Source organism: Tamandua tetradactyla, chromosome 1 (assembly GCF_023851605.1).
Source record: "Tamandua tetradactyla isolate mTamTet1 chromosome 1, mTamTet1.pri, whole genome shotgun sequence".
Taxonomy (NCBI): domain Eukaryota; kingdom Metazoa; phylum Chordata; class Mammalia; order Pilosa; family Myrmecophagidae; genus Tamandua; species Tamandua tetradactyla.
This window is the reverse complement of record NC_135327.1, coordinates 218,731,902-218,757,456: the sequence shown is the minus strand read 5'-3', so window position 1 is coordinate 218,757,456 and position 25,555 is coordinate 218,731,902. Positions and strand designations below refer to the sequence as shown.

General features: G+C 33.9%; 1 protein-coding gene across 23 annotated transcripts in view; it reads left to right on the top strand.

Moving 5' to 3' along the window:
- The window catches only part of CCDC7 (coiled-coil domain containing 7), a 394,574-nt gene that overhangs the window by 46,568 nt on the left and 322,451 nt on the right, over nucleotides 1–25,555 (top strand). For 18 of the 23 annotated variants that reach the window (XR_013172290.1, XR_013172260.1, XR_013172287.1 and 15 more), the window contains 4 exons: nucleotides 1,322–1,405; nucleotides 11,860–11,880; nucleotides 12,086–12,118; nucleotides 17,005–17,171. Coding sequence is in view for 2 of the 23 variants with exons in the window: in XM_077152126.1 (XP_077008241.1) it covers nucleotides 1,322–1,405; nucleotides 11,860–11,880; nucleotides 12,086–12,118; nucleotides 17,005–17,171 (305 nt within the window). In the remaining 21 variants the exon portion in view is untranslated. Of the gene's footprint in view, nucleotides 1–1,321; nucleotides 1,406–11,859; nucleotides 11,881–12,085; nucleotides 12,119–17,004; nucleotides 17,172–17,519; nucleotides 17,550–18,473; nucleotides 18,879–25,555 lie in introns of those variants that run through there. The other 5 variants (XR_013172296.1, XR_013172291.1, XR_013172297.1 and 2 more) reach the window with 5 other exon arrangements.

Sequence of the window (25,555 nt, the reverse complement as noted above, 5' to 3'; positions counted from 1 at the left end):
CATATGAAGTGAATGAAGAGGAAGCTGGTATAAGGGCAAATCTGACTTTTGAACACCGCCTCTGTCCTACCCACCCCCAAACCCACCTCCAATTTCAAATTTTAGGTTCCATATTAGGTACTGAAGGAATATGCTTCCTGTTTCAAAAGTTCTTACCTACCCCCTTTTCACTTATCCCCTTTCTCTGTTTGACAAACCAATTGCTATCATTTTGCTTAATGTAGTCAACTTTGTCTCTAGCCTTCAGGCAAAATTCTGCCACTACCTGCCAGGTTCATGTTGAACCCTGACACTCTTGGAGACGGCTTTCTAATTCTGTTGCCATAGGCTCTCCACTGATTGTAGGAGCAGATGTTCCCTAGACCCTGTTGCCATAGTCACTCAATTTTTTTTTTTTCACATGGGCAGGCACCAGGAATTGAACGCGGGTCCTCTGGCACGGCAGGCAAGCATTCTTGCTTGCTGAGCCACCGTGGCCTCCCCATAGTCACTCAATTTTGCAGCTCTTCAGTGGTCTAAAGGACTCTAAATAACTGAACTTTCCTTGTTAGTCTTTGTTTACTTTCTGGCCTCTAGCCCTTGCTTGTCAGAAGTCTGGCTGGCTTATTTTAGGGATTAGGTACAAATATTTGTTGGAGGTTAAGCTTAGTGGTTTTCTTGTCAAAAAAAGTAAATGAGCCTATCAGTATGTTTAAAATATATTTTTTTAGGAAGCAGCTTTCATGTAGAACCACTGTATCAGGATACTAACCAAATATAAGCACCTGAGATTTGTTTATTATGTATCAATTCTCTGATTTATGAATCACTTCTCTACTAAGAGATTTAGTATGACATTTTTATCTGTTAACTACTTTTTCCTCAAGTTTTCTATTGCCCATTAGGTGAGAGTAGAAACTATAGCTCTTGGAAAGTATATTTATAGGCAGAAGTGATGGTTAGCATTCACTTTGTGTTATAAATAACACAAAGAGTTATTTATTAGGTAGACACACGATATTTTGGGGCCACCAAAAAAACTTCAGGAGTATAAGGCTGGGGTGCTCAATTTTGCGCGACTGTCTAGAGGAAAATGAGGAGAGACATAGGTGAGGATATATCATTAAGGGGACACTTCCTAGAATCTACTTTCTTTCACATTTTCTTTCTGGGAGAATTTGCTACTGTAACATTTGCTTGCCTAATATGGTTTGAAGAGATGTAAATTACACAAAAAATTGAAAATAGTTTAGAAAAGTTGTTTAATGTACTAAAAATAGATGAGTATGCATATGAATTCTGAAGTAAAAGTAACTTTTTGTTTTGTTATTCTTTTCAAAAGGTTGGGGATGATATGAATTCATTCTTGATATGTTGTTCTCAACTTGCAACTCAGTTAGAAGAAGCAGTTAAAGAAGAACGTAATGTATGTATTCTGTGTAAACTGCCAAGTGTATAGTATTGTAACTTACATGGACTGCTGGAACTTGAATGTGATTTCAGGTCAACAATATTAGGCTACAGTCAGTGTCTTAAGGAGTTAGAAGGAGTATTAGGAAGCATTATTCATTTTTCATTATTCTTAACGTAGGTATTTTGAGCTGTGAATTTTCCTTTAAGTACAGCATTGATTGGGTCATTTGTATTTTCAAATGTAGTATTTATATTTTATTGTGTTTTATAAAAGTAAATTTATATTTTAAAAGTAATGTCATAATTAATGAAAATTAAAAAAATAAAGGCATGCAAAAAGAAGAAAATAAAAATCACTATAACCTTATTTCTCAGAGATAACCAACCACTGTTACCATATTTTTGTTTGCTTCCTTGTTTTCTCTTAATTGTATATTATTTCTAAAAAGTGAAATCATATTGTGTATACAATTTGGTAATGTACTTTCATCTTAACAATATATTATGATTATTTTTCCCTTTTGAAATTTGTTAATAGTCTTTTGGGTTTTATTGAGTTTGGCTATTTATTTTAGGTATTACAGTTTTGCTGGGAAGAAAGGTATGATGTCTATAAGTAAGGTTCACAGTTATGCCTCTGTAATGTATATATCCAACTGTTTTAGTTTCTTGACTGCCAAATCAATATCATGGAATGGGTTGACCTAAACAATGTGAATTGATTGGTTCAAGTTTTTGAAGCTAGGAGAATTCCAAAATCAAAGCATCATCAGGTGATGTTTTCTCTACTTGAGTAGACTGGTGTTCTAGGGCTGGCTGCCTTGGTCCTTGACTTATCTGTCACATGGCAATGTACATGTGGGCCTCTCCTGGCTTCTCTGGGTTCTATTGACTTCCATGGTTTTTCTCCCTTGGTCTGAATTTCTTCCATTATAAAGAACTCCAATAATAAGACTAAAACCTGTCCTAATTCAGTTGGGCACACCTTAACTCAAGTAACCTCATCAAATGTCCTGTTTATAATGGGTTCACATCCACAGGAATGGATTAAGATTAATAGCATGCTTTTCTGGGTTACATAGCTCCAAGCCAGTACAGCAACCTCATTAAAAATTTAAAAATTATAGTTATTTCTGTTCTTTGCATACTTGACTTGTCAAGGATTTACTGAATTGTATTAAAGGTGCCAACTACTATTGTGTTTTGTTTCTGTCAATTTTTCTTTGTTTATATATACGACTTTCCATTTATATAGTTTGCTATTTGTATGTTCAATGCTAATTAGTAGAAAATCTTTATGATTGTGTTATTTTCATTATTAATTATACTTTTTCTATTATAAAATAAGCCACTCTGTTCTGTTTCTGCTTTTTGAGTACTACATCATCTAATATTCTTACCAATTTTTGTTTGTGTTTACCTGTTGTCTTTTTCTATATATTTCAATCTTTTTAATTATTTTGTCTATCATTTTTCAAAAGCAGCATGTAATTTGATTTTATTTTTGAAATCAATATGTGTCTTGTCTAACAAGTTATTTAAACCATTTATTTATCAAAACAAATAGATATGATCTTTTGTCTTGCTTTTGCTTTCTGTTCAAATGATTCTTTGTGTTTATTGTCATATGGACAATGCTTTGTTTTCTTGTATTTTTTTCCCAGTGATTTCAGAGTTGCAATTTTAAAATAAAAACCCTTTAATAACAAAGATAATGAATATTTACTATGATAAGTTCAAACAACACAAATATATGTACAAGGCAAAGTCCTTTTGTTTCTTTACTTGTTATTTTAGTTTGCTAAATGCTGCCAGAATGCAATACACCAGAAATGAAACAGTTTTTAAAAGAGAATTTATTAAGTTATAAGCTTTCAGATTTAAGGCCATAAAATGTTCAAACTAAGGCACCCAGAGAACGATACCTTGACTCAAGGAAAGCTGATATCTGTCACATGGGAAGGTGCATGACTGGATTCTGCTGGTCCTTATTCCCACTTTCATTACTTCCAGCTTCTGAAACCAGTGGTTTCCTCTCTAAGCATCTGTGTGCCTTCATTTAGCTTCTCCAGGACACAACTCTGGATTCTGGTTTGCTTAGCATCTCATGGGAGGGCACATGGCCATGTCCGCTGGGCTCTGTATCTCCAAATGTCTATGTCTAGGTATCTGCTCTCTCTGTTAGCATTCCAAGCATCTCCAAAATGTCTGTGTCTTTGTTGGCTCTGGTTCCTGTCTAGCTTCTGTTGGCTCTCTCAGCTCCCGGTATCTCCTAGGGCTTCTGCATTTCCAAATGTCTGTGTCTGCATTTGCATCTGCATCTGAGCTTTCTCCAAAATGTTTCCCCTTTTAAAGGACTTTGGGTGGAGCACATCTCCAGCTAATCAAAAGGTCACATTCACAATAGGATGGGTCATATCTCCATGAAGTAATCTAATCAAAAGATTACACCCACAATTAAGTGGGCCAGTCTCCTGGAAACAATCTAATAAAAGGGTTCTACCCTACAATATTGAGTCGGGGTTAAAGGACATGGCTTTTCTGGGATACATGACACTTTCAAACCAGCACACTTGTTTTTTCCTGATGTCATTCCCAGGGGTTAGCATTGTTGATAATCAAGTGTGTATCCTATCAGAACACATTCTATGTATTTTTCAGCAAAAATGGGGTCATATTATTTGTTCTACTTCTTATGTTTAAGAAAGACTGGTCATCCATCATTTCATTGCAATGTATGTAATACATGGCTTTCCATGGCATTTATTATTTTCAAAATAATTATGGATATTTAGTTTCTATTCTTCCTTATTGCAACCAGTGATGTAATATATACTCTCTGTACATATATTATTACTGTAGTATTTTTGTAGGATTTTATAGGATTGGTATATCTTTTAATATGCACATTTAATATTGATAGATTGCAAAATTATTTTCTGGAAAAGTTTTACTAAATTATCTTCCTCTCTGAAGCACCTCTTTCCTGTACCGCCCTCAACGTTGAATGTTATCAACTTAAATTTTATCAAATTGGCCAAAAATGGAGTCTCATTGCTTTAAATATGAATTAAACTGTTCACAATTAATCATCATTATGAATAAATTTTATTCACTTAATGGATATTAAATACTACTTTGTGTAGTAAACATTGGGTTTAACACCATAAGCTTATTGATTATATTTATTTATTTTTTGGGTCTTGTTTATTCATATCTTTTGAACTTGTTTTTCTATTTTTATTTTTATTTGAATTTCTAAAAAGATCTTTATTATGGTCACTGACTTCATGCTTCTGTATAGTTGCTAATATTCTCCCTAAACTGTCATTTAACATTTATTTTTTTTGGCGTGGGCAGGCACCGGGAATCAAACCCGGGTCTCCGGTATGGCAGGTGAAAACTCTGCCTGCTAAGCCACTATGGCCAGCCCAATGTTTCATCTTTGTGGTGACTTTTTCAATAATAAAGTTTAAAACTTTTTTTGCATGTAATTTTTCTTTTATGTTTCCTTGGGTTCATGACAAGCGTAGAAATGCTATTTCAAATGCAAGATTATATACAAATGCAATTATCCTCAACATTTTTCTGGTGCTTTACTGGCTTTTTTCTTCATAGAATTTAGATTTTTAATCCATCTACCCTTCATTTTTTGTGTTTTGTCACTTAGGGTTAGTTTTGGCTGCATTTCATAAGAAGACACAATATGTTTGATTATCTTTTTGGTGATGTTGTGGCATTATTGAAACAATGCTTGTATGTCTTAATTCTTTGGAATTTGAAAAATGTTGACAATTGACTCTTATCATATTTCTTCATTTATTAACTGGAATAACTTCATAAACAGCTATTTCTTATCATCTACTATTTGGTTACTCAGTGGTACTGGTTATATGTGTAAAGCAGAATAAATGCTGATTCTTTGTCTCCATATGTGAGTTTTTATGATAACAAATTTTTATGAATTTGTTCCCTATCATCTTCTGAAGGTGATTTTTATTTTTAAAACATCATCATGGGCTCATGAAATTAAGCATATTTAATGGATTTTCCTCAATTGTATCTGTATCTGCCTTATTCTACATTGAGAATGTTGGATTTCAAGGACACATGGTACAATATAATTGAAATGTCCCATAATTATTCATTTGCTTTATCCAAAAAAATACATGTGCAACTCTCCAAGTAATGACAATATACTATATAGTATAGTATATTAGAATATTATAGCATTAATAGTGTACTAAAAATATAGTACTTTCGCCCCCAGATTATGAAAATAGTTTTAATTTTTTTGAATTTGCTCTCTTTTCTCTCTATTTTTATACTTGTTCTGTATCTATTTTGATAGTGCCTAAAACTTACATACTGTACTCTCTATTTTAACATGCATTTAGTCTTAGTCCTATAAATAACTATATGTTTAAGGCTTAACACTAGTCTATATTGCTAGCTCTCTGTTTTTTGTTACATGAAGCTCCTTCTGTAGTAGATTTTTTAGGAAGGACTTATTGGAACAATAATTGTTGAGTTTTTGCATGTTAATAAGTTTGTGCCTTTTATCCTTGAAAGTCAGGATTTTTGGATATAAAATTTTGGTTCGCATTATCTTTCCTTAAATGTGTTAACTGAATATATTTTCTGGCATAAAATATTATTCAAAAGTCTAATTGTATTCTGATTTGCACTACCTTATAAGTCATTGCTTTTTTCCTTTTTAGTGTTTTGGAAAGTCCAGCAAATTTACTAGATTATATATTGGTATTTGCCATTCTGGGCAAAGATTCTCAGGTACTTGATGTTCTCTTTCAATATGTAATTTCAATTTCTAAAAAATTTCAGGGCAGTTATTTATATGAAATTTTAGTTTTTAGTATTTGTCTTGTTAATTTGCTTTAATTTTCTTCATCAGAAGCATATTCAAATTTTGTATCTCATTTATTTATATTTGATATGTGTCACTTTCTCTTAGATTCATTTCATATCTTCATTTCTTTTTTTCAAGCATCTTTTAAAAAGATGTTTACTTGGAAATAACCTTGAACTTGCATGAAAGTTGCAGAAGAGTATTGTGGTAGTTAGAGTCAGTTGTCAACTTGGCCAGGTAAAGGCACCTAGTTCTGTTGCTGTGGACATGAGCCGATGGTATGTGAACCTCATCTGTTGCTGATTTACATCTGCAATTGGCTAGGAGGCGTGCCTGCTGCAATGACTGATGTTTGATTTAATTGGCTGGAGCTTAAATGAGAGAGCGCAACGTAGCACTGCCAAAGCAGCTCAGCCCAGGCCTTGGGAGATGCAGAAAGGAATCACCCTGGGGAAAGTTGTTGGAATCCAGAGGCCTGGAGAGAAGGCCAGCAGAGATTACCTTGAGCTTTCCCACATAAGACAGAACCTCAGATGAAAATTGGCTGCCTTTCCTCTGAAAAACTAACAAAATAAATCCCCTTTTATTGAAAGCCAATCTGTCTCTGGTGTGTTACATTCCGGCAGCTAGCAAACTAGAACAACTATGAAGAACACCTATATACCATTTACCCAGATTAATCTATTTTTTTCCCGTTTGCTTTCTTTATTTTCCTCTCAATGTAATATGTAATGCAATATAATATAACTAATATATATTATAATATGTATATAATGATTGTTTGGGGTATTCTGGTACCTTAGAAATCCCATATGAATTTTAGGATTTATATTTCCATTTTGGTAAAAATTTCAGTTTGGATTTTGAGAGGAATTGCATTGCATTGAATCTGTAGATTGCTTTGGGATGTATTGCTGTTTGTCTTTTTGTTGTTGAGTTGTAAGATTTCTTGATATATTCTGGATATTAAACACATATAAGGTATATAGTTTCAAAACATTTTCTCCCCCATAGTATAGGTTGTATTTTTACTCTCATGATGAAGTCATTTGATGCACAAAAGTTTTTAATTTTAATGAAGTCCCATTTATTTATTTTTTCTTTCATTGGTTGTGCTTTGGGTATAATGTCTAAGAAAACATTGCCTAATACAAGGTTATGAAGATGGTTACCTATGTTTTCTTCTAGGAGTTTTATAGCATTTATTCTTATATTTAGGTTTTTGATCTATTTTAAGTTGAGTTTTGTAGATGGTGTGAGGAAGGGATCCACCTTCTTCTTTTGCATATAGACATCCAGTTTTCCAAGAACCATTTGTTGAATAACTATTCTTTTTCAATAGAGTAGACTTGGAACTCTTGTCAAAAATTATTATCCATAGATGTGGGGGGTTATTTTTTAACTCTCAGTTGAATTCCATTGGTTTATATGTCTGTCCTTATGCTGTGACATGCTGTTTTGATTAGATTATATTACTGTTTTATAATAATTTTTAAGTGTGAGTCCTCCAACTTCATCTTCTTTTCAAGATGGCTTTGGCTATTCAGGGCCCCTTCCCCTTTTATGTAAATTTGATGATTGGCTTTCCTATTTCTTCAAAGAAATCTGTTGCAATTTTGATTGTCATTGCATTGAATTTGTAAATTGCTTTGGGTAGAATTGGCATCTTAAAAATATTCAGTCTTCCAAGTTATGAACATGGGATGCCATTCCATTTTTTAGGTCTTCTTTAATTTCTTCTAGCAATGTTTTATAGTCTTCTGTGTTCTAGCCCTTTATATCCTTGATTAAATTTATTCTTAGATATTTGATCCTTTTGGTTTCTATTGTACCTTGATTTTGTTTCTTGATTTACCCTTGTTCATTATTAGTACATGGTTACACTGTTGCTTTGTAGGTGTTAATCTTGTACCCTGCCTGTTTGCTGAATTTATTTATTACCCCTAGTAGCTTTGTTGTGGAATTTTCAGGAATTTTTGTAGGGAACATTTTACTTCTTTCTTTCCAATTTGGAAGGCTTTTATTTCTTTCTCTTGCCTTATTGCTCTGGCTGTAACTTCCAGTAAAATGTTGAATAACAGTGGTGACAATGGACATCCTTGTCTTGTTTCTAATCTTAAAGGGAAAGCTTTCAGTTTTTCACCATTTAGTATGATGTTAACTGTGGGTTCTTCATATATGCACTTAATCATATTAAGGCTGTTCCTTCTATTCCTAGTTTTATGTTTTTATTTTTAATCAAGAAAGGATGCTGAATTTTGTCAAATGCCTTTCCTGCATCAATTAATATGATTATTGTTTTTCCCTTTCATTCTGTTAGCAGTGGTGTATTACATTAATTCGCTTTCTTATGTTAAACCTGACTTATATACCTGAGATAAATCCTACTTAATCATGGTATAAAACTCCTTTAATGTGCCTGTTGGGTTCAGTTTACTTGTTTTCTGTTGAAGATTTTTGCATCTACATTCATAAAGGATATTGGTCTGTAATTTTCTTTTCTTGTGATATCTTTATCTAGCTTTGATAAGAAAGTGACTTTAGCCTCTGTGATGGTTTGAAAATATTATGTACCTTAGAAAAGCCATGTTTTAATCCTGATCCAGTCTGTGGCAGCAACCATTCTTGTAATCCTGATTCAGTACTGTAGGTTGGAATCTTTTGATTAGATTATCCCCATGAAGATGTGATGCACCCATTGTGGGGTGTGACTTTTGATTAGATGGAGATATGACTTCACCCATCCCAGGTGGGTCTTGATTAGTTTACTGGAATCCTTTAAAAGAGGAAACATTTTGAAGAAGCCTCAGAGAAGACAGATGCAGAGTGTACACACAGCAAAAGCCTCAGAAATGATAGAAACCTCAGAGCAGAGCTGACACAGATGTGGACCTGTGGAGAACAGAGATATGGATGTTTGGAGATGCTTGGAACCCAGCAGATGTTGCCATGAGATGTTAAGCAGCTTCCTAGCTGACAGAGGTGTTCCTGATCCACCAGCCTTTCTTGAAGGAAGGTAACTTCTTGTTGGTGCCTTAATTTGGACACTTTTACTTTCTTAGAACTGTAAACTTGTAACTTATTAAATTCCCCCCTTTAAAATCTGTTCCAGTTCAGGTATATCACATTCTGGCAGATTGCAGACTAACACAGCCTCATTGAATGGGTTAGGGAGTGTTTCCTTCTCTACACTTTTTTGATAGATTTTCAGCAGGATTGGTGTTAATTCTTCTTGGAATATTTAGTGAAATTCCCCTTTGGGTCTTGGTCTTGTCATTGTTAGGAGGTTTTTGATTACTAATTCCATCTCTTTACTAGTTATTGGCGTGTGGTGCTCTTCTTTTCTAGAGTCAGTGTAGATAGTTTGTGTATTTCAAGGAATTTATTCATTTTATTTATATTATTTAATTTGTTGGTGTATTATTATCCATCTGTAGTCTTTTTTATTTATGTGGGTAGCAATAATGTCCCCCTTTTCCTTTCTTACTTTGGTTGCTTGTATCTTTTTTATTTCTCCATGTAGTGTAAAGTTAATTAATTTTATTAATCTTTTCAAAACTTATGTTGATTTTAGTTTTGTTGATTCTCTCTATTATTTTAAATTTTTCTATTTCATTTATCTCCATTCTAATCTTTGTTATTTCCTCCTTCTATTCATTTTGGGCTTAGTTTACTCTTCCTTTTTCCTGATGCTCCAGTTGTGAAGGTGCATCTCTAATTTGAGTTTTTTCTTGCTTTTAAATATAGTTATATAGAAGTATAAATTTTCCTCTCAGCACCGCCTTTACTGCATCCCATAAGTTTTGGTATGTTGTGTTTTTATTTTCATTCACATGAAAATATTTTGCTTGTGATTTCTTCTTTTGACCATTTTGTTGCTTAAGAACATTTTGTTTCATTTCCACATATTTGTGGATTTTCATCTCTCCCTCTAATGATTTCTAGTTTCATTGTGGTCAGAGAAGATACATTGTGTGATTTCACTATTTTTGAATTTATTGAGACTTGTTTTGTGATCCAACATATAGTGTTTCCTGGAGAGTGATCGATGTGCACTAGAGAAGAATTTGTATTTTGCTGCTGTTGAGTGAAGTGTTCTGTACATGTTGTTAGGTCTAGTTGGTTTAGAGTTTTGTTCATACCTTCTATTTCTTTTTGGTCTTCTGTGTAGCTGTTCTATCTATTTTTGAAAGTGGTGCATTGAAGTCTCCTACTATGAATGTAAAACTGTCCATATCTCTCTTCAAATCTGTCAATATTTGCTTCATATATTTTGAGGCTCTGCTGTTCATATATATATATATTAGCTTGTTGAATTTAACCCTTTATCAGTATTTTGTGTCCTTGTTTGTCTCTTGTAACAGTTTTTGTCATATAGTGTATTTTATCTGATATAGCTATACCAGCTCTCTTTTGGTTACTTACTTACATGGTGTATTTTGTTCCATCTCTTCACTTTCAGCCTGCTTATGTTCTGAATTTTAAGGTGAATCTCTTGTAAGCAGTATAGAGTTGGATTGTGCTTTTCTATCCATTCTGCCAATTGTTGCCTTTTGACTGGAGAATTTAATCCATTTACATTCTATGTAAATATTGATAATGTAGGACTTTTTCCTGCCATTTTGCTAGTCTTTGAAAATCTAAACCCTTTTTTGACCCTTAATTCTTCTGTTAATGACCACTTTCATATGATTTTTTTTTACTGTGCCATTTTGAGTCCCTTCTCCTTTCTTTCTGGATATATTTTTCAGATATTTTCTTTCTGGTTACCATGGGGTTAAAATTTAACATTCTAAATATAAAAGAATCATTTTTTATTTGATACCAACTTAATTTTGATAGCATTCACATACATTGCCCTTCTACCCCTTTGTCTCCTCACCTTTTGTTATAATTGTTAAAAATTATATTATTACATATTTTCTAACAACATAGATTTATCATTACTTTTTGTACTATAATTTTGCATATTTTTTGTTTCTCTTACAGTCTCTCAGATAAATTTTTGCATTTTTCCATTAAAAAAAATCACATATTATATAATATTTTATATCTTGATTTTATAGGAGTATAGGTATGTTGAAGAAGTAGCACTGGGGACTTATTACCTTTCTTTATTGTATTCTCAACTGTACGAAAAAATGTAATGCTATTCTGAGTGAAATTTAAATTTTATTCTTTGATTGTATTAAGAAAAACCAATACAGTACTACATGTGGATTTTTTGGTGGCCTCCCTCCTAGTAGAAATCTATAAAGATAAGATGTTCTTTTTTTCTCAAGCAAAATTGTTTATATAAAATGTACTAAAACACACTGTTTCTGAAGATAGTAATGTTATGATTTTGAATGACAGATGTGTAAAGTTTCCTCTTAGCAAGTAGTTTTTTTGTGATTGAAAACTGCAGAAACTTGAAGCAAACTTTATATCATATTGGGCAACGGTGGTTCAGTGGCAGAGTTCTTGCCTGCCATGCTGGAGACATGGGTTCGGTTCCTGATGCCTGCCCATGTGAAAAAAAAAAAAAAACAACTTTATATCATATTATTAATTTTGAAGAATTTTATTTTAAATTTACTAATTAAAACTTTGTTTTCCAGATTTTGGAGTCTCTTTTTCAGGTATGTTCAATATATTTCAGCATAAATTTACTAACATTTAATAATGAAATATATACAAATGAAAAAATTTCTAGGACAACTTGTTTCACTAGGACTAACGCTTGATAGATGAAGATGTGCACATACACACATATATGTATATATTTATTTCATTATGGAAAATTAACATATTAACTGATATTTATTTTCTGGTTTTTTTTTAAAGTGGTTTCAGGTGCAGGTCAATCAGATGGAAGAGGTAAGTATAACATTTCTATTTGTTAAAATAATTAATAGTTTAACTCATTTGAAAACCAATTTAAGTATCATAAAGTTAAAAAGTTTTGAATACCACTGTTTATAAAGTAATCTTTTGATTTAGGTAGAGATGAAATAAATGGAACAAATAACTTGTTTCTCAGTGATTTACAAAGTATTTTCCTCCATAATTTGATACACTTTAAGTTATCTGACATATTCCTTCTCCTTAAATTGAATAATGGAAATGAATCTTTTCCCATTTTATATGAGAGAGAGAATAAAAATTTTTATCAAATTTTTTCTCCTGTATTTACAAACTTATGCCTATGATATATATTTAGATATAAAATTATATGTTATCTTTCTTTGAATTTATTGTTTTTTTTTTTTTAACATGGGCAGGCACCGGGAATCGAACCCGGGTCCTCTGGAGTCGCAGGCAAGCATTCCTGCCTGCTGAGCCACCGTGGCCCGCCCTTTATTGTGTTTTTGAATGATGTTCTTTTGTATTTTTGAAAATCATATGCTTCACCACCAGTTTGAGAAACATTAGTCTCTTTTCTAAGGGTTTCTTTCTTTTTTTCTTTCTTTTTTTAGTAAAGAATTTATGTGTACTATTAATGGTGCAGGATGATTTCTGGGCTAGCTTTAGTGATTTACAGGTAATTCAAGTTCTCCATTTGTCACTCTTATGGATCTGTCCTAGGCTCTTTAAGGAAAAGAGGCCCATTTATTTGGGATATAAAATTAAAGGGTAAAAATAGAATTTGTACCTATCTTCTAGTACCTTATTATTTTTCCTCTGGCCCCAGAGTAGAAACTTTCATGATATGTACACTCTTTGCTTTAGGATAGGTATGGCTTACATTAGTTAGTGGTTCTCTTTTTTTTTTTGTATGCTGTATGGTGGGGGTCACATTTCATTCTTTTTCCATGTGAGTACCCTGTTATTGCAGCACTATTTGTTGAGGTTTTTGTTGGGGGGGTGTAGGGGGAATGCAGAGGCCTGGAATTGAACTTGGGCCTCCCACATGGCAGGTGAGAATTCTACCACTGAACTACCCTTGCACCCAGAGGTTCTCCTTTAATCATAGCGTATTGGTCATTATCTTTCCAGTGAAGTAGGGTGCACTGAAATCCATTACTCATTTAACCTCATGTATATGTATTTCTTTGTAACTTGTGAAATTTAGCTTGTCTACTGCTTTTTTATTTTCAAGAAAATTTTAAAAACCTGTTTTTTAAAATTCTATTTTATTTATGGATTGTGTTTTTCTCTTCTTTTTCACTTAGTCCTGTCAATATGCATGACCTATCCAAGTCTCTGGCCTTCTATTTCTTTGACCTCCTCATCTCCAAAGATCTAGTCTCCTTCTTTCCCTAGGAGAAAGATGTGTGGACCTTGACATTAACCAAATTGCTTTATTTTAAAAATTACTCATTTGAGCAATTCACTCTTGAGCTATAATTTTCTATCTTCCCAATTATTTCTATAAGTACTTCTCTGACAACTCTAACTTAAGACCTCCATTTCATTTATTCCTCTACCTTCTTGCCGCCTCTTTTACTATTTCTATTCGGCTTGGAGACTATGCATATAATCACAGTGAATTTCTTGATTTTCCTAATCACTTCTACCTCTTTCTGTTTTCAAAATACTTGTCTAACAAAACTTAACCCTGAATGAATTGAATTATTTACTGGGCCTGTATCTTAGCAAAGAAACACTACCAAAGAAATTATGCAAAGGGTTAGACATAGTTGCTCCAAATACTGCCTGACAATTCTATTGCACATCTGAAATAAATTTCAACACTTTTCAGCTACTACCTCACACTCATTCCCTCTGTCCCATTTTCCTCTTCACTCTCAGCCAGTAACTTGGAATGCTCAAAATACAAGTCATTTTTTTTGGTTGGAACCCCTTCAACTCCTGCTACCAAACAGAAATGAACTTATGCCCATACTTATCCTATCATTCTTTCATCCTGTTAAAACAGAGATGTTGTTTCTCCTTCTGTTTAATACTAGTCCTTTCACCTCTGCTTTGGATCCTGTTTCCTCTTGCCTTCTTAAGAACTTTGATTAATCATTCTCTCTTGTATATCCAACTTTTCCCATTTAATTATACCTTTCTTTCAGGTTTTTAATATGCTCAAGTCTCTCTCATTTGATATCATATTTCCCTCTAGCTACAGGCATATTTCTCTTTTATTAATATGAGGGAAATATTAATTTTTATAAGAGAATAAAGACAAACATCAAGATTTATAAAGAGGGCAGGGAAAAACATTTCAGACAGGCAGACAGTCCAGGAACGATGAAACTGGGAATCAAACCTGGGTCTCTGGCATGGCAGGTGAGAACTCTGCCACTGAACCACAGCTGACCACCCAAAACTAGTTGGCTTTTAAAACTTGTTATTCAGTTGATAAACTGGCACTAGCAAAGCAGTTAATCTGGACATTTTCTCCTTGAAAGGGCAACTAGGGGTATCAAATAAACCATTTGAGTTGTTTATGTACTTCCTATAAAACCTTAATAGCTTAGCTGTGGAAGATACATTACAGGTTCAGAGCCAATTTTTTGTTCACAATTTACTATCCACTATTGTTTTTACTTCCCAAGCATTTTTTAATCTATCCAGATTAGATTCTGACCCTATCACAAAGAAAATATTTTCTGTATGGTTTACAGCAGTTTGTATGTTGTTAAATTCAACAGGCATATTTCTTTACCTTGGCTATAATTAACATTTTTGATCACTTCCTCTGTTATGAAACCCTATTCATTGGCTTCTATGAATTACACCCTCCTGGTTATTGTTTTGCCTTTTTGACTCTTTCCCTTTCAGGGTCACCTCCTTTATCCAGCCATTAAATGTGTCTCAAGATTTCATTCTGTGCCTTCATTTTTTTTCCCCTTACTCCAAACTTTCTCCCTAGGGAATCTCATCCAAAGTTTCCATTCAATTACTAAATGCTAGTAATTTAGAAATATGCACTTCTTGCTCAAAACTATCCTCTGAACTCTAGACTTGTGTATAATTACCTAATAGACTATTGTACTTCAAACCCAATGGGTGAAAAAAAAAGAATTCTTTATGTCTAAACTCATACCTCTTCCAGTGTTCCTTGTCTAAATGAATGTAGTATCATATATTCAGTTGGGTAAACCAGAAATGTGGTGACCATTCTTGGCAACTCACTTCCATTCACTCCCATACCCCACCCCATATTCAATCCCTGAGATCCAGACCTGGTTGAAGAGGGCACAGCTGTTGTCTACTAGATGGTGTAGAAATTTGCTTAGGCACCATACTGGTGGAATTGGAATTCATTGAGAAGCTTCTGGGGGGTGGTACCGTGGGAAACCATTATTGTAGTGTTGGGACAAGCCATCTTCCAGGGGTGTACTATATTTCAGAATTCACTGGGAAGCTGTTCATAATGAAGTATGCTGGAAAGCTTCCCACAGAGAGGTGGATTTTGGTAAGAAGTGCCAGGGAAGCTGCCCATGGAAAGGTGCTATTCTAGGGACCTTGCCAGGAAGCCACTCATGGGATGGTGTTGAACCTTGCTGTGGGTGAGCTCTACTAGGTACTAGGTGCATTGCTCGCTGCCCATGCCATAGGAATAAACAGAGAAGAGACACAAGAAGAAAATCTTCCTCTAGTGTCTCTTTAGCAGCCTCTACTGATGAAAATTAACATTTGCCACTTGTCAAAGTGGAAATATTCCATTATCACAAGCAGGGTAGATTAAGGGTAGATTTGGATAAATAATATCAATAACTTGATACATGGTACATATACCTTTTATGCCATATCACTTTTTAGATTTGATTTATAATTGGTAGCCTCTTCTTTTGTATCTTACCTTTGTCCACAGAGTTTCTATAGGTCTCCTGCTTTCCTTCCACCTGTTCTGCTTCCCTTCCCACATCCTCACTCCTCCTAATCTCAGATTTCTAGTACACTGCCCAGCATTTATTGCCTGATATTATATCCTAATCCCATGCCAGGTACCTAATATTAAAATAGAGTCTTTGTTTTAAGCCCCCAAATGCTAGAGTTTCTCTTCACCAGGATGTAGGATTATGCCTTCACTTTTTTTTTCTCCAGATTTCCCTCCCGTCATAAGAATTAGTGTTCTTTCCACGAGTGGATCTCTGTTAGTCTCCAGTCATAATTTCCTGACCCCTAGTGCTATTCTGCCTGTTTATATCTCCACATATTGTCTGTTTCTAGGCTTTTTTCACTGTGGTTTTTTTTAGACACTCATTCTTGCTGAATTTCCTTTAAGTAGACCTATTGACTAGAATATTAATTATGCTCTGTCATCTTATTCTTTGGATTTTGCTAATTCTCTGTACTGACCATACCTTTTCAGCTTGGTCTATTCCAAATGGCTTGTCACAGTCTTCTCCATGCAGACTGAGGAATACTAGCTTCTTGTTTCTTTATCTGTTAATTTCTGGAAATTTGTAGTAGGGGGTATTAGCCTTTGAGAGCAAATTACTTTCATTCCATAATTCATTACAGTAAGGGTATTCTCAAAAGGATTTGGGGGAAGTAATTGTTTTAATATTGCTCATTTAAATATTTTGAATTGTACGTAATTCTTCCTTTTGTGTGATTGCTATTGAACTTGATTAAAATTCCTATTTATTTAAATAGTAAACAGAAGATTGGATTTCAGTTTTGTCATGTAATAGTCAATACTACGCTATATTTTTGTTATAGATAATTGCTTGTAAATTTGTACAATATCCTTATCTATAGCAATAGATAAGGATATTTTAATAATTATTTAGGTATGATAAATGAGTTATAGAGAGCAAAAGGAGTATTTCATAAGTAACTGATTAATTTTATTGTTTTAGATAAGTAAAGATCAAAGTGTTCTAGAAGCAGAGTGTCCAGTACCTGAAAAAACAACCATTTTAAGCTTTTCAGAAGTAATAAAGCAAGTGCAAAGACTTGCACAACTGAAAGAACGTCTGAAACATATATCTAAATACTCCTTCAAAGCCATGTTGTCTAAACCCATGTAAGTAAATTATAAGAACTCAAAGAATTAAACACAATAAGAGGGAATATATAATTAGCTTTGACTATAAGACAGTGATTCAGATATTATGGCTGTACATAGACCTTCTAAATCTGATCAGAATGTCTAGTCACTTTTTCTGACTAGAGATGTTCATATTTGAAATTTTGCCATATACCATCGTCACTAGCCACATGTTGCTGTTTCAATTAAATTCAATTAAAAATTAAATTCCTTAATCACGCTAGCCACATTTCAGGTGCTCAGTAGCTACATGTGGCTATTATTAGAAAATTCCCTTGGACATTGCTGGCTTTGGAATATCTGACTTGTAATCTCTCTTCTTAGTTTTTTCAGGTAGCTCCCAATAATGAACAGGTAATTAGATAAGATCTAATCAATATTTTATTGTTCATGAACACCTTTATTAAAAATTGAGTTGGCACAGTGATATATTCCAAAGAATCAATTTCCTACTTTTTAGGTAAGAAAACAGTTTTTCTTTTTTGGGAGAGAGTTCAAATGAATGATTATGATGTTGCTCCCATTAGTTGTTGGCACTCATTATTTTTGATAATTCATGTTTAGTTATTTGAAGTTAAATAGATGAATAAATCATCATCCTACATAGAATACATTTAATGATTTTTGGGGGGAGGGTGTTAGTGAGGGGGGTGTTAGGTAAGTGGAAATCTGAGTAAGTTATACATAGAATTCTTTTGTTCCCATAGTCTGTAACATTTCATGAATGACACAAATACTGACTACTCTTTCTTCCTTAACAGAGTATCTGATTATCCTCCTATCTCTCCAGTTGCTATTTTAATTTTCTTTGCTGGCTCTTCTTTTTGCTAAAACTTTATAACTGTGAGCGTTTCTTATCTCTGTACTCATTTTTATTCTCTTTTTATTCTTTCTAATCCAGACAAATATATTTTTACATTTTTACCTATTACCTTTATACTGTTGGTTTCCAAATGTCTGTCTCAAGCTGTGATTCACTTCTGTGATTCACTTTGCTGTTATTTCAAGCATTCCAAAGCACTTCCATTATTTTTTTCAGTTCTGTATTCTTTTTCAGTCACCCATTCTCCATCATTTTTCTCTTTCTAGAACCCCATTTATTTATTATTATTTTTTAGAACCCCATTTATCTTTATGAGAAACTAAAGATTTTCTTCAGAATGTATTTCCTTTTCACCCTTGAGGCTCTTATCTTACTTTAGACTCCTACTATCTCAAACTAAATTATTAGAATTGCCTGCTAGTTTTCCGGTTATGTCTTTCCCCTGCCTTTATACTTACACCAGATTTTTTCACCTAAATATAACAATTTTGGGCTAGTTTGAAACTGAACCTCCATACTCACAAACCTCAGTGAGGTGGTAGAAGATGGGGCTAAGGTGGTCCTCACCTACCCCTGGTGTCATGGCGCAGTGATTTGCTGAACTTCTACCCCCATGCTGCAGCAAAGAAAGAGGTGTGACTCAAACCTTAGTGTCTTCCTTCCTGGTTTATTGGAGTCCAGTGGGGAGCTGAGATTACACTCCCACTGGAAGACAGTGATGTGGTGTGAGTCATCACCCTACTTTCACCAGGCAGGTGACAATTAAAATTACGTCTCATACAAATATTCATTGAATTTTGCTATGTTCCAGGTCCTTTGCTAATTATTCGACATAGTTCATATATTCCCCACTCCATGATGTAAGTATTGGAGACCTCATTTTCAGATAAAGAAATTGAAAATGAGAAAAATGTCTTGTTAGGGGTTACTCAACTGCGATTCAAGTTCAGATCTGTCTGATTTCTAAAGCCTTGCTTTCCATTGTCATGATAAACTGCTTCCTGCATTGCCTTTTGAAGTTATTACCCAAAAACACCCAAACAAATTCAGGCCCCATGAAATGAGCCCCAGCCTCCTTTCCCTTCACATAACTGGGGTGTTGTCCTTCAGCAAGGCTTTTACGTAGACGTCTCCCTTACCAGATCTGCATCACTGCTGCCTTGGAGGGTGGCTTCTCAGTGAGCCCAGGTTAAGACTGAAAACATTTGGATCTGTACTTGATGAGTGAACTATGACAAATGAACATAGACAAATGATCTATGAAGCAGTAAATTCTCTAAAAGTTTTGGGGACAGCAACTCAGAGAAGCCAAGAGTTCAGTTCTCTTTGGAACACTGTAAGATAACTTTGAAGCTTTGGTCACACATAGAACAAGGCTGATGTTTTAAATAGGAAAAAATGAAACCTTGACAAGCCATTTAGGTAAACACCATGATATCAAAAGTAATTACACAGCAATATGAGCAATAAAAGGCACGGCAAGAGGCAAGAGCTATTTCCACAGAAATCTTTGGATTTTACCTCCACTTTAATTATCCTTTCAAATGAAAGGGACTTAAAAATATTCCTGAGTATGAGAAAAATATTTTCAAAGAAGATTGCTTTTATCTTAAAGAAAGCAAAGTGTCAGCATCAGTATTTTATTATTTCATCATATTAGGATGTTAAGCACAACCACTACCTTGGCATAATTAAATTGGCATTAATATTTTGAAAATAATGTTTTTTCTAATTATAAATATAAAATGTTTTAATTATAAAAATCATCCACCATCCCTCACTCAGAGAGAACCAATGATAACAATTGAGTATCTTTCCACTGAATATCTTTCAAATAAAGTTAGATTTAGAGGGCATAGGTTGTAACCTACTTTTTTACTTAATATAGCACGAACACTTTCTTCTATCATGAAATATTTAGATAAAACACAAAATTGCACTCAATATTAAGGACATGCATCATAATTCATTTATCTATTACAGCTGATTGTTTATTTCACCATTATTGAACACTTCTTACATGTCCCAAAGAATTATTATATAATCTCTGTCTGTAATTCTTCTCTCTAGTTAATTGGTTTTGTTGTCTTCTTAGGGTGAGAATTTCTCCAATAGCTATGATGTTTTGAAAATACAAATGGTCTCACTTTATATAAGAAATATATTGGCAAACAGATGAAAAAACAGAATCTAATAATATGCTGTTTGTAAGAAAATCACTTCAAATACGACGACATTGACAGGTAGAAAGTAAAAGGATGGAAAAAGATACACCATGCAAATATTAATAAAAAAGAAGTGGTTATATTAATACCATGTAAATTAGACTTCAGAAGCAAAAGAAAATCACTGAGTTTACTCCATCAGGGAGACATAATAATACCAAATAGTGATGCTTCAAAATACACAAAGCAAAACCTGATAGAGATAAAAAGAGAAATACACAAATCAACAATCATAGTTGGAAATTCCAGCACTTCACTTTTGGCAATTAATAGAACTGTTAGACAGAAAACCAGCAAGGATATAAAAGAAATTAACATCGTGATCAACCAATAGGACTAAACTGAAATATGTTGACCATATGACATAACAACAGCTGAATACACCTTTTTTTCCAAGTGCCAATGGAATATTCACCAAGCTGCCCCATATCTTGGGTCATTGCACAAACCTTAATAAATTTAAAAGAATTGAAATCATGCTGACTATAGTAGAGCCAAACTAGAAACCAATGACAAATCAATAAAATCTCCAAACACATGGAAAGTAAACAACACACATCTAAATAATTCATGGGTCAAAGAGGAAGTTTTCAAGGCAATACAAAGCTACATAGAACTAAATGAAACTGAAATGACAGCCTCAAAATGTGTGTAATTCAGCTAGAGCAGCACTGAGAGGAAAATTCATAGTACTACTACTTAAATTAGAAAAGAAGAAAGATTTAAAATCGATAATCCATGTCCCTACCTCAAAAAAACTAGAAAAGAATGAAATAAACCTTAAGTAAGCAGAAGGTAGCAAATAAAAAACAAAATAGAAAAAAATCAATGTGGGTGGGCCATGATGTCTCAGCAGGCAGAGTTCTCACCTGCCATGCCGGAGACCCAGGTTCAATATCTGATGCCTGCATATGCAAAAAAAAAAAAAAAAAAAAAATCAATGAAACAAAAAGCTGGTTCTTTTAAAAAATCAATACAATTTATATACTTCTGGCAAAACTGTCAAGGATAAAAAGAGGAAAGTCACTAGTCACTAATCACCAATATCAGGAATAAAATGGGATTTTACTAAAGATCCTACAGGTACTTACAGGATAATTAGGGAATACTACAAATAAATTTACACTCTTAGAAGAAATGTACCCCATTCCCGCAAAACCATAAATTACCAAAAGTCAATCAAGATGAAATAGTCCTGTGCTGGTTTGAAATTGTTATGTAGCCCAGAAAAGCTGATGCTATTCTAATCCATTCTTGTTGGTGCAGACCTATTGTGGGTGGGACCTTTTGATTAGGTCGTTTCTATGGAGATGTGACCCACCCAATTCAAGGTGAGCCATAATCCTCTGTTCCTGGAGTCCTTTGTAAGAGGACAGAAAGACAGTAAAAGCTAAGAGAGGTTTAGAGAGAGAAAAGCAACACCCAAAGACATTTTGGAGAGAGCTGATACACAGCCCAGAGAGAGAAAGAAGTGTCCTGGATATGCTAAGAGTGGACCTGCAGGATACAGAGAGCTCAGAGAGGTGTCCCTGGAGGAGCAAGCAAAGACCAACAGAAGCTCAGAGAGAAAGCCACTGGAATCAGAAGCTGAAAACAGCACAACCCAGGAGTGAATGACTGGCATATGCCAGCTCCATGCCTTCCCATGTGTCAGAGAAACCTAGGATGCCATTAGCTTTTCAGGGTCAAGGTATCTTCCTCTTTATGTCTTAATTTGGATATTTTCCTGGCTTTAAAACTGTAAATTTGTTACCTAATAAATCCCCTTCATAAAAGCCAATCCATTTCTGGTATATTGCATTCCACCCCTTCATAAAAGCCAATCATTTCTGGTATATTACATTCCAACAGCTTTAGCAAACCAAAAAAAAGTCCTATAACCTTTAAAGAAATTAAATTTGTAATTAAAACATCTGAAAAAGAAATCTCCAGGCCCAGATGGTTTTACATGAGGATTCTACTAAACATTTAAGAAGAATTGACACCAATTTTACATAATCTGTTCTAGAAAGTAGGAGAGGAGTGAACACTTCTCAACTCATTTTGTGTGGATATATTACCCTGATACCTATACTAGACAAAGACAGTACAAGAAAAGAAATATACAGACCAATATTTCTCATGAACTTAGGTGCAAAAGTCCTCAACAAAATATAAACAAATGGAATTCAGCAATATATAAAAATAATTATTCACCATAATCAAGTGGGGTTCACCCAGGCATGCTGGTTTCAGGTTTTTTTTTTTTTTTTTTTTTTTGTATGCTGTATGGTGGGGGTCACATTTCGTTCTTTATCCATGTGACTATCCCATTATTGCAGCACCATTTGTTAATTTTGGGGGGGGGGGGCAGGGTGAAGGGTAGTGCATGGACCGTGAATTGAACCTGGGTCTCCTGCATGGTGGGTGAGAACAGTTTCAGGTTTTGAAATTCAGTCAGTGTAATCCGCCATCTTAACAGGGTAAAACAAAAACTCAGATGATTGTATAAGTTGATGCACAAAAAACCTATCACAAAATTTGACACCCATTCATGATAAAAACACTCAGAAAAATAGGAATAAAAGGAAACTTCCTCAACTTGATAAAGAACATTTTAAAAAGTGACATCTATTATTATACTTAATGATGAGAGACTTAATATTTTCCTTTTGATATCAGGAGTAAGGCAAGGATGTGCACTCTTACCACTCATATTCACTGTAGTACTAGAAGTTCCAGGAACTGCATAAAGGCAAGAAAAAGAAATAAAAGGCACACAGTTTGGAAAGGAAGACATTAAACTGGACCAGGCAGAGGAAATGATTGTCTACATAGAAAATCCTAAGGAACCTATGAAAGCAAATAACATTTTCAAGTTCTGAAGGCTAAAATGTCAACACGCAAAGATCAATTGTATTTCTATATATTAGGAATTAATGTGAAAGCCAAAATAAAAAAAAAACTATTAACAGTGCTCCAAAGTAAAAGAAATACTTAGGAATATAATTTAAATTAGGAATAAGCTTCAAATTAGGTACAAATTTAAGCAGAAGCTTAACAAATCATATAAAGTATATGCTGGAAATTACAAAATGCTGATAAAAAAAAAAGAGAGCCTAAATAATTGGAAAGTTCCTGGAATAAAAGATTAAACATAGGAAAAATGTCAATTGTCCCTAAATTGCTTAATGAAATTGCTATCAAAATCCCAGCAAGGTTGTTAACAGAAACAGACACATTTATACTAAAATTTATATGGAAACACTAAGGACCCAGAGTGGCTAATTTTTTTTATTAATGAGAATAAACTGTGAGAAATCATTTTACATGATATTAAGGTCTATTGTATAGCTATAGTAATTCAGAGATAGTGTGGTATTGGTGGAGGGATAGACACATAGATCATGGAATAGAGACGAGAATACAGATATAGACCCATGCAAACATGCCCAACTGATTCTTGACAAAGATGCAAAAGTAGCTCAATGGAGGAAGGACAGCATTTTCAACAAATGGAGCTGGAGCCATTGGATATCCATAGGCAAAAAAAATGAACCTCAACCTAAACCTTGTATCTTATAAAAAGATTAACTCAAAATGTATTAGTGGCATAAATGTGAAAAGTAAAACAATGAAACTTTTAAAAAACTTTATTTTAGGACCTAGGGCTAGGCAAATAGTTCTTGGATTTGACACCTAAAGCGTCATCCATAAAAAGAAAAATGATGAATTGTGTCTCATCAAAATAAAGAAACTTTTACTTTGAGAAAGACCCTGATAAGAGGATGAAAGTAACAGCCTGCAGGCTGGGAGAAAATGTTTGGAAACGTATATATCTGACAAAGAACTTGTACTTAGAATGTATAAATGACTCTTAAAAGTCAGCAGTGAAAAACAATCTAGTTAGAAAATTGGCCAAAGACATTGTTTCAATTTCCTAGGTTGCTCAAAGAAAATACCATGAAATGGATTGGGTTAAACAATGGGAATTTATTTGCTCACAGTTTTGAGGCAGGGAAAATACCCAAATCAAGGCATCATCAAGGATCACCGACTGTTAGTAATCATAGGTTCTTATGTCATATGGTAAGACACATGGCAGGGTCTGTTGGTCTCTTCTGGATATTTCAGCTTCTTGCTTCTGTGGCTTTCTCTCTCATCTGAATTCATCCTGTTTATAAAGTAACAAGATTAAGACCCATTCTGATCAATTTCCTGATTGTGATATAGTTATGAAAAATGCTACCATTTGGGGAAACTGGGTGAAGACCCATTCTGATCAATTTCCTGATTGTGATATAGTTATGCAAAATGCTACCTGTTTGGGGAAATAGGTGGTCTGTATTATTTTTCGTAGCTGTATCTTCAGTTACCTCAAAATGGGTGGGCCATGGTGCCTCAGCAGGCAGAGTTCTCCTCTGTCATGCCACACACCCTGGTTCAATTCCCGATGCCTGCCCATGCAAACAAAAACAAAAACAAAAACATGTGTCCTTGCTTTGTAATCCTGTTTTCCCGTTCCCATTTATTGACCTCTGATTTAAAGCTCTCCACAGTTTCTCTCAATTTTATGTTTAACTTTATTACTCACTGTATAAGTTCTCTGCTCCAGATAGACCAATAAACTCACCATTTCTAAAGTTTTGTACTGTAACACTTCCATGTCTTTGATATAGCAGTGACCCTTTGACTAGAATGCCCCAAACAACTTATTCTTTGTTGACCCAAAGTCTTTGTACAAAATTCAAGACCTAAATCAAAGTCATCAGTTAATTGATACCTTTCCAAAGTAGTTTAGTCAATAAGGATGCTTTAATTCCTATAACTTATTGTACCTCTTATTTGACATTGAGGCATATATTGCTTTGTATTGTTTAACCTTTCATTCCTAGTTAGAACATAAGTATATTGGGTGCAGGGACCAGGTTTGCATGCTCATATGATAAAAAAGATGGAAAGAGATTGAGAAATTTATTTCTCATTCATAATTTGCTACAAATGCCTTGTAACAGAGCTGATGATGGAATTAATTATGGAAAGCCAGAGATTTTTGATACTACTATATATTTTACCTTTTAAATTGAAATGCTTTCCTATCCTTTTCATTTCTTAGTTACTATCCTTTTAGCCAGTCACAAATCAAATATTTAAGTCCTCAGTTTAAAAACATTTAAGCTGTTTATATTTTAATTGTAAAACAAAAAACTGCACACATTAAAAATCAAGCAGTATTGAAGTTTATTCAGTTTAATGAAATAAAATTTTCTTTTCCAGAGACCTTTAGTCACATTCCCTAAAAGCAACCATAGTTAATTTGCATGTGTGTTTAT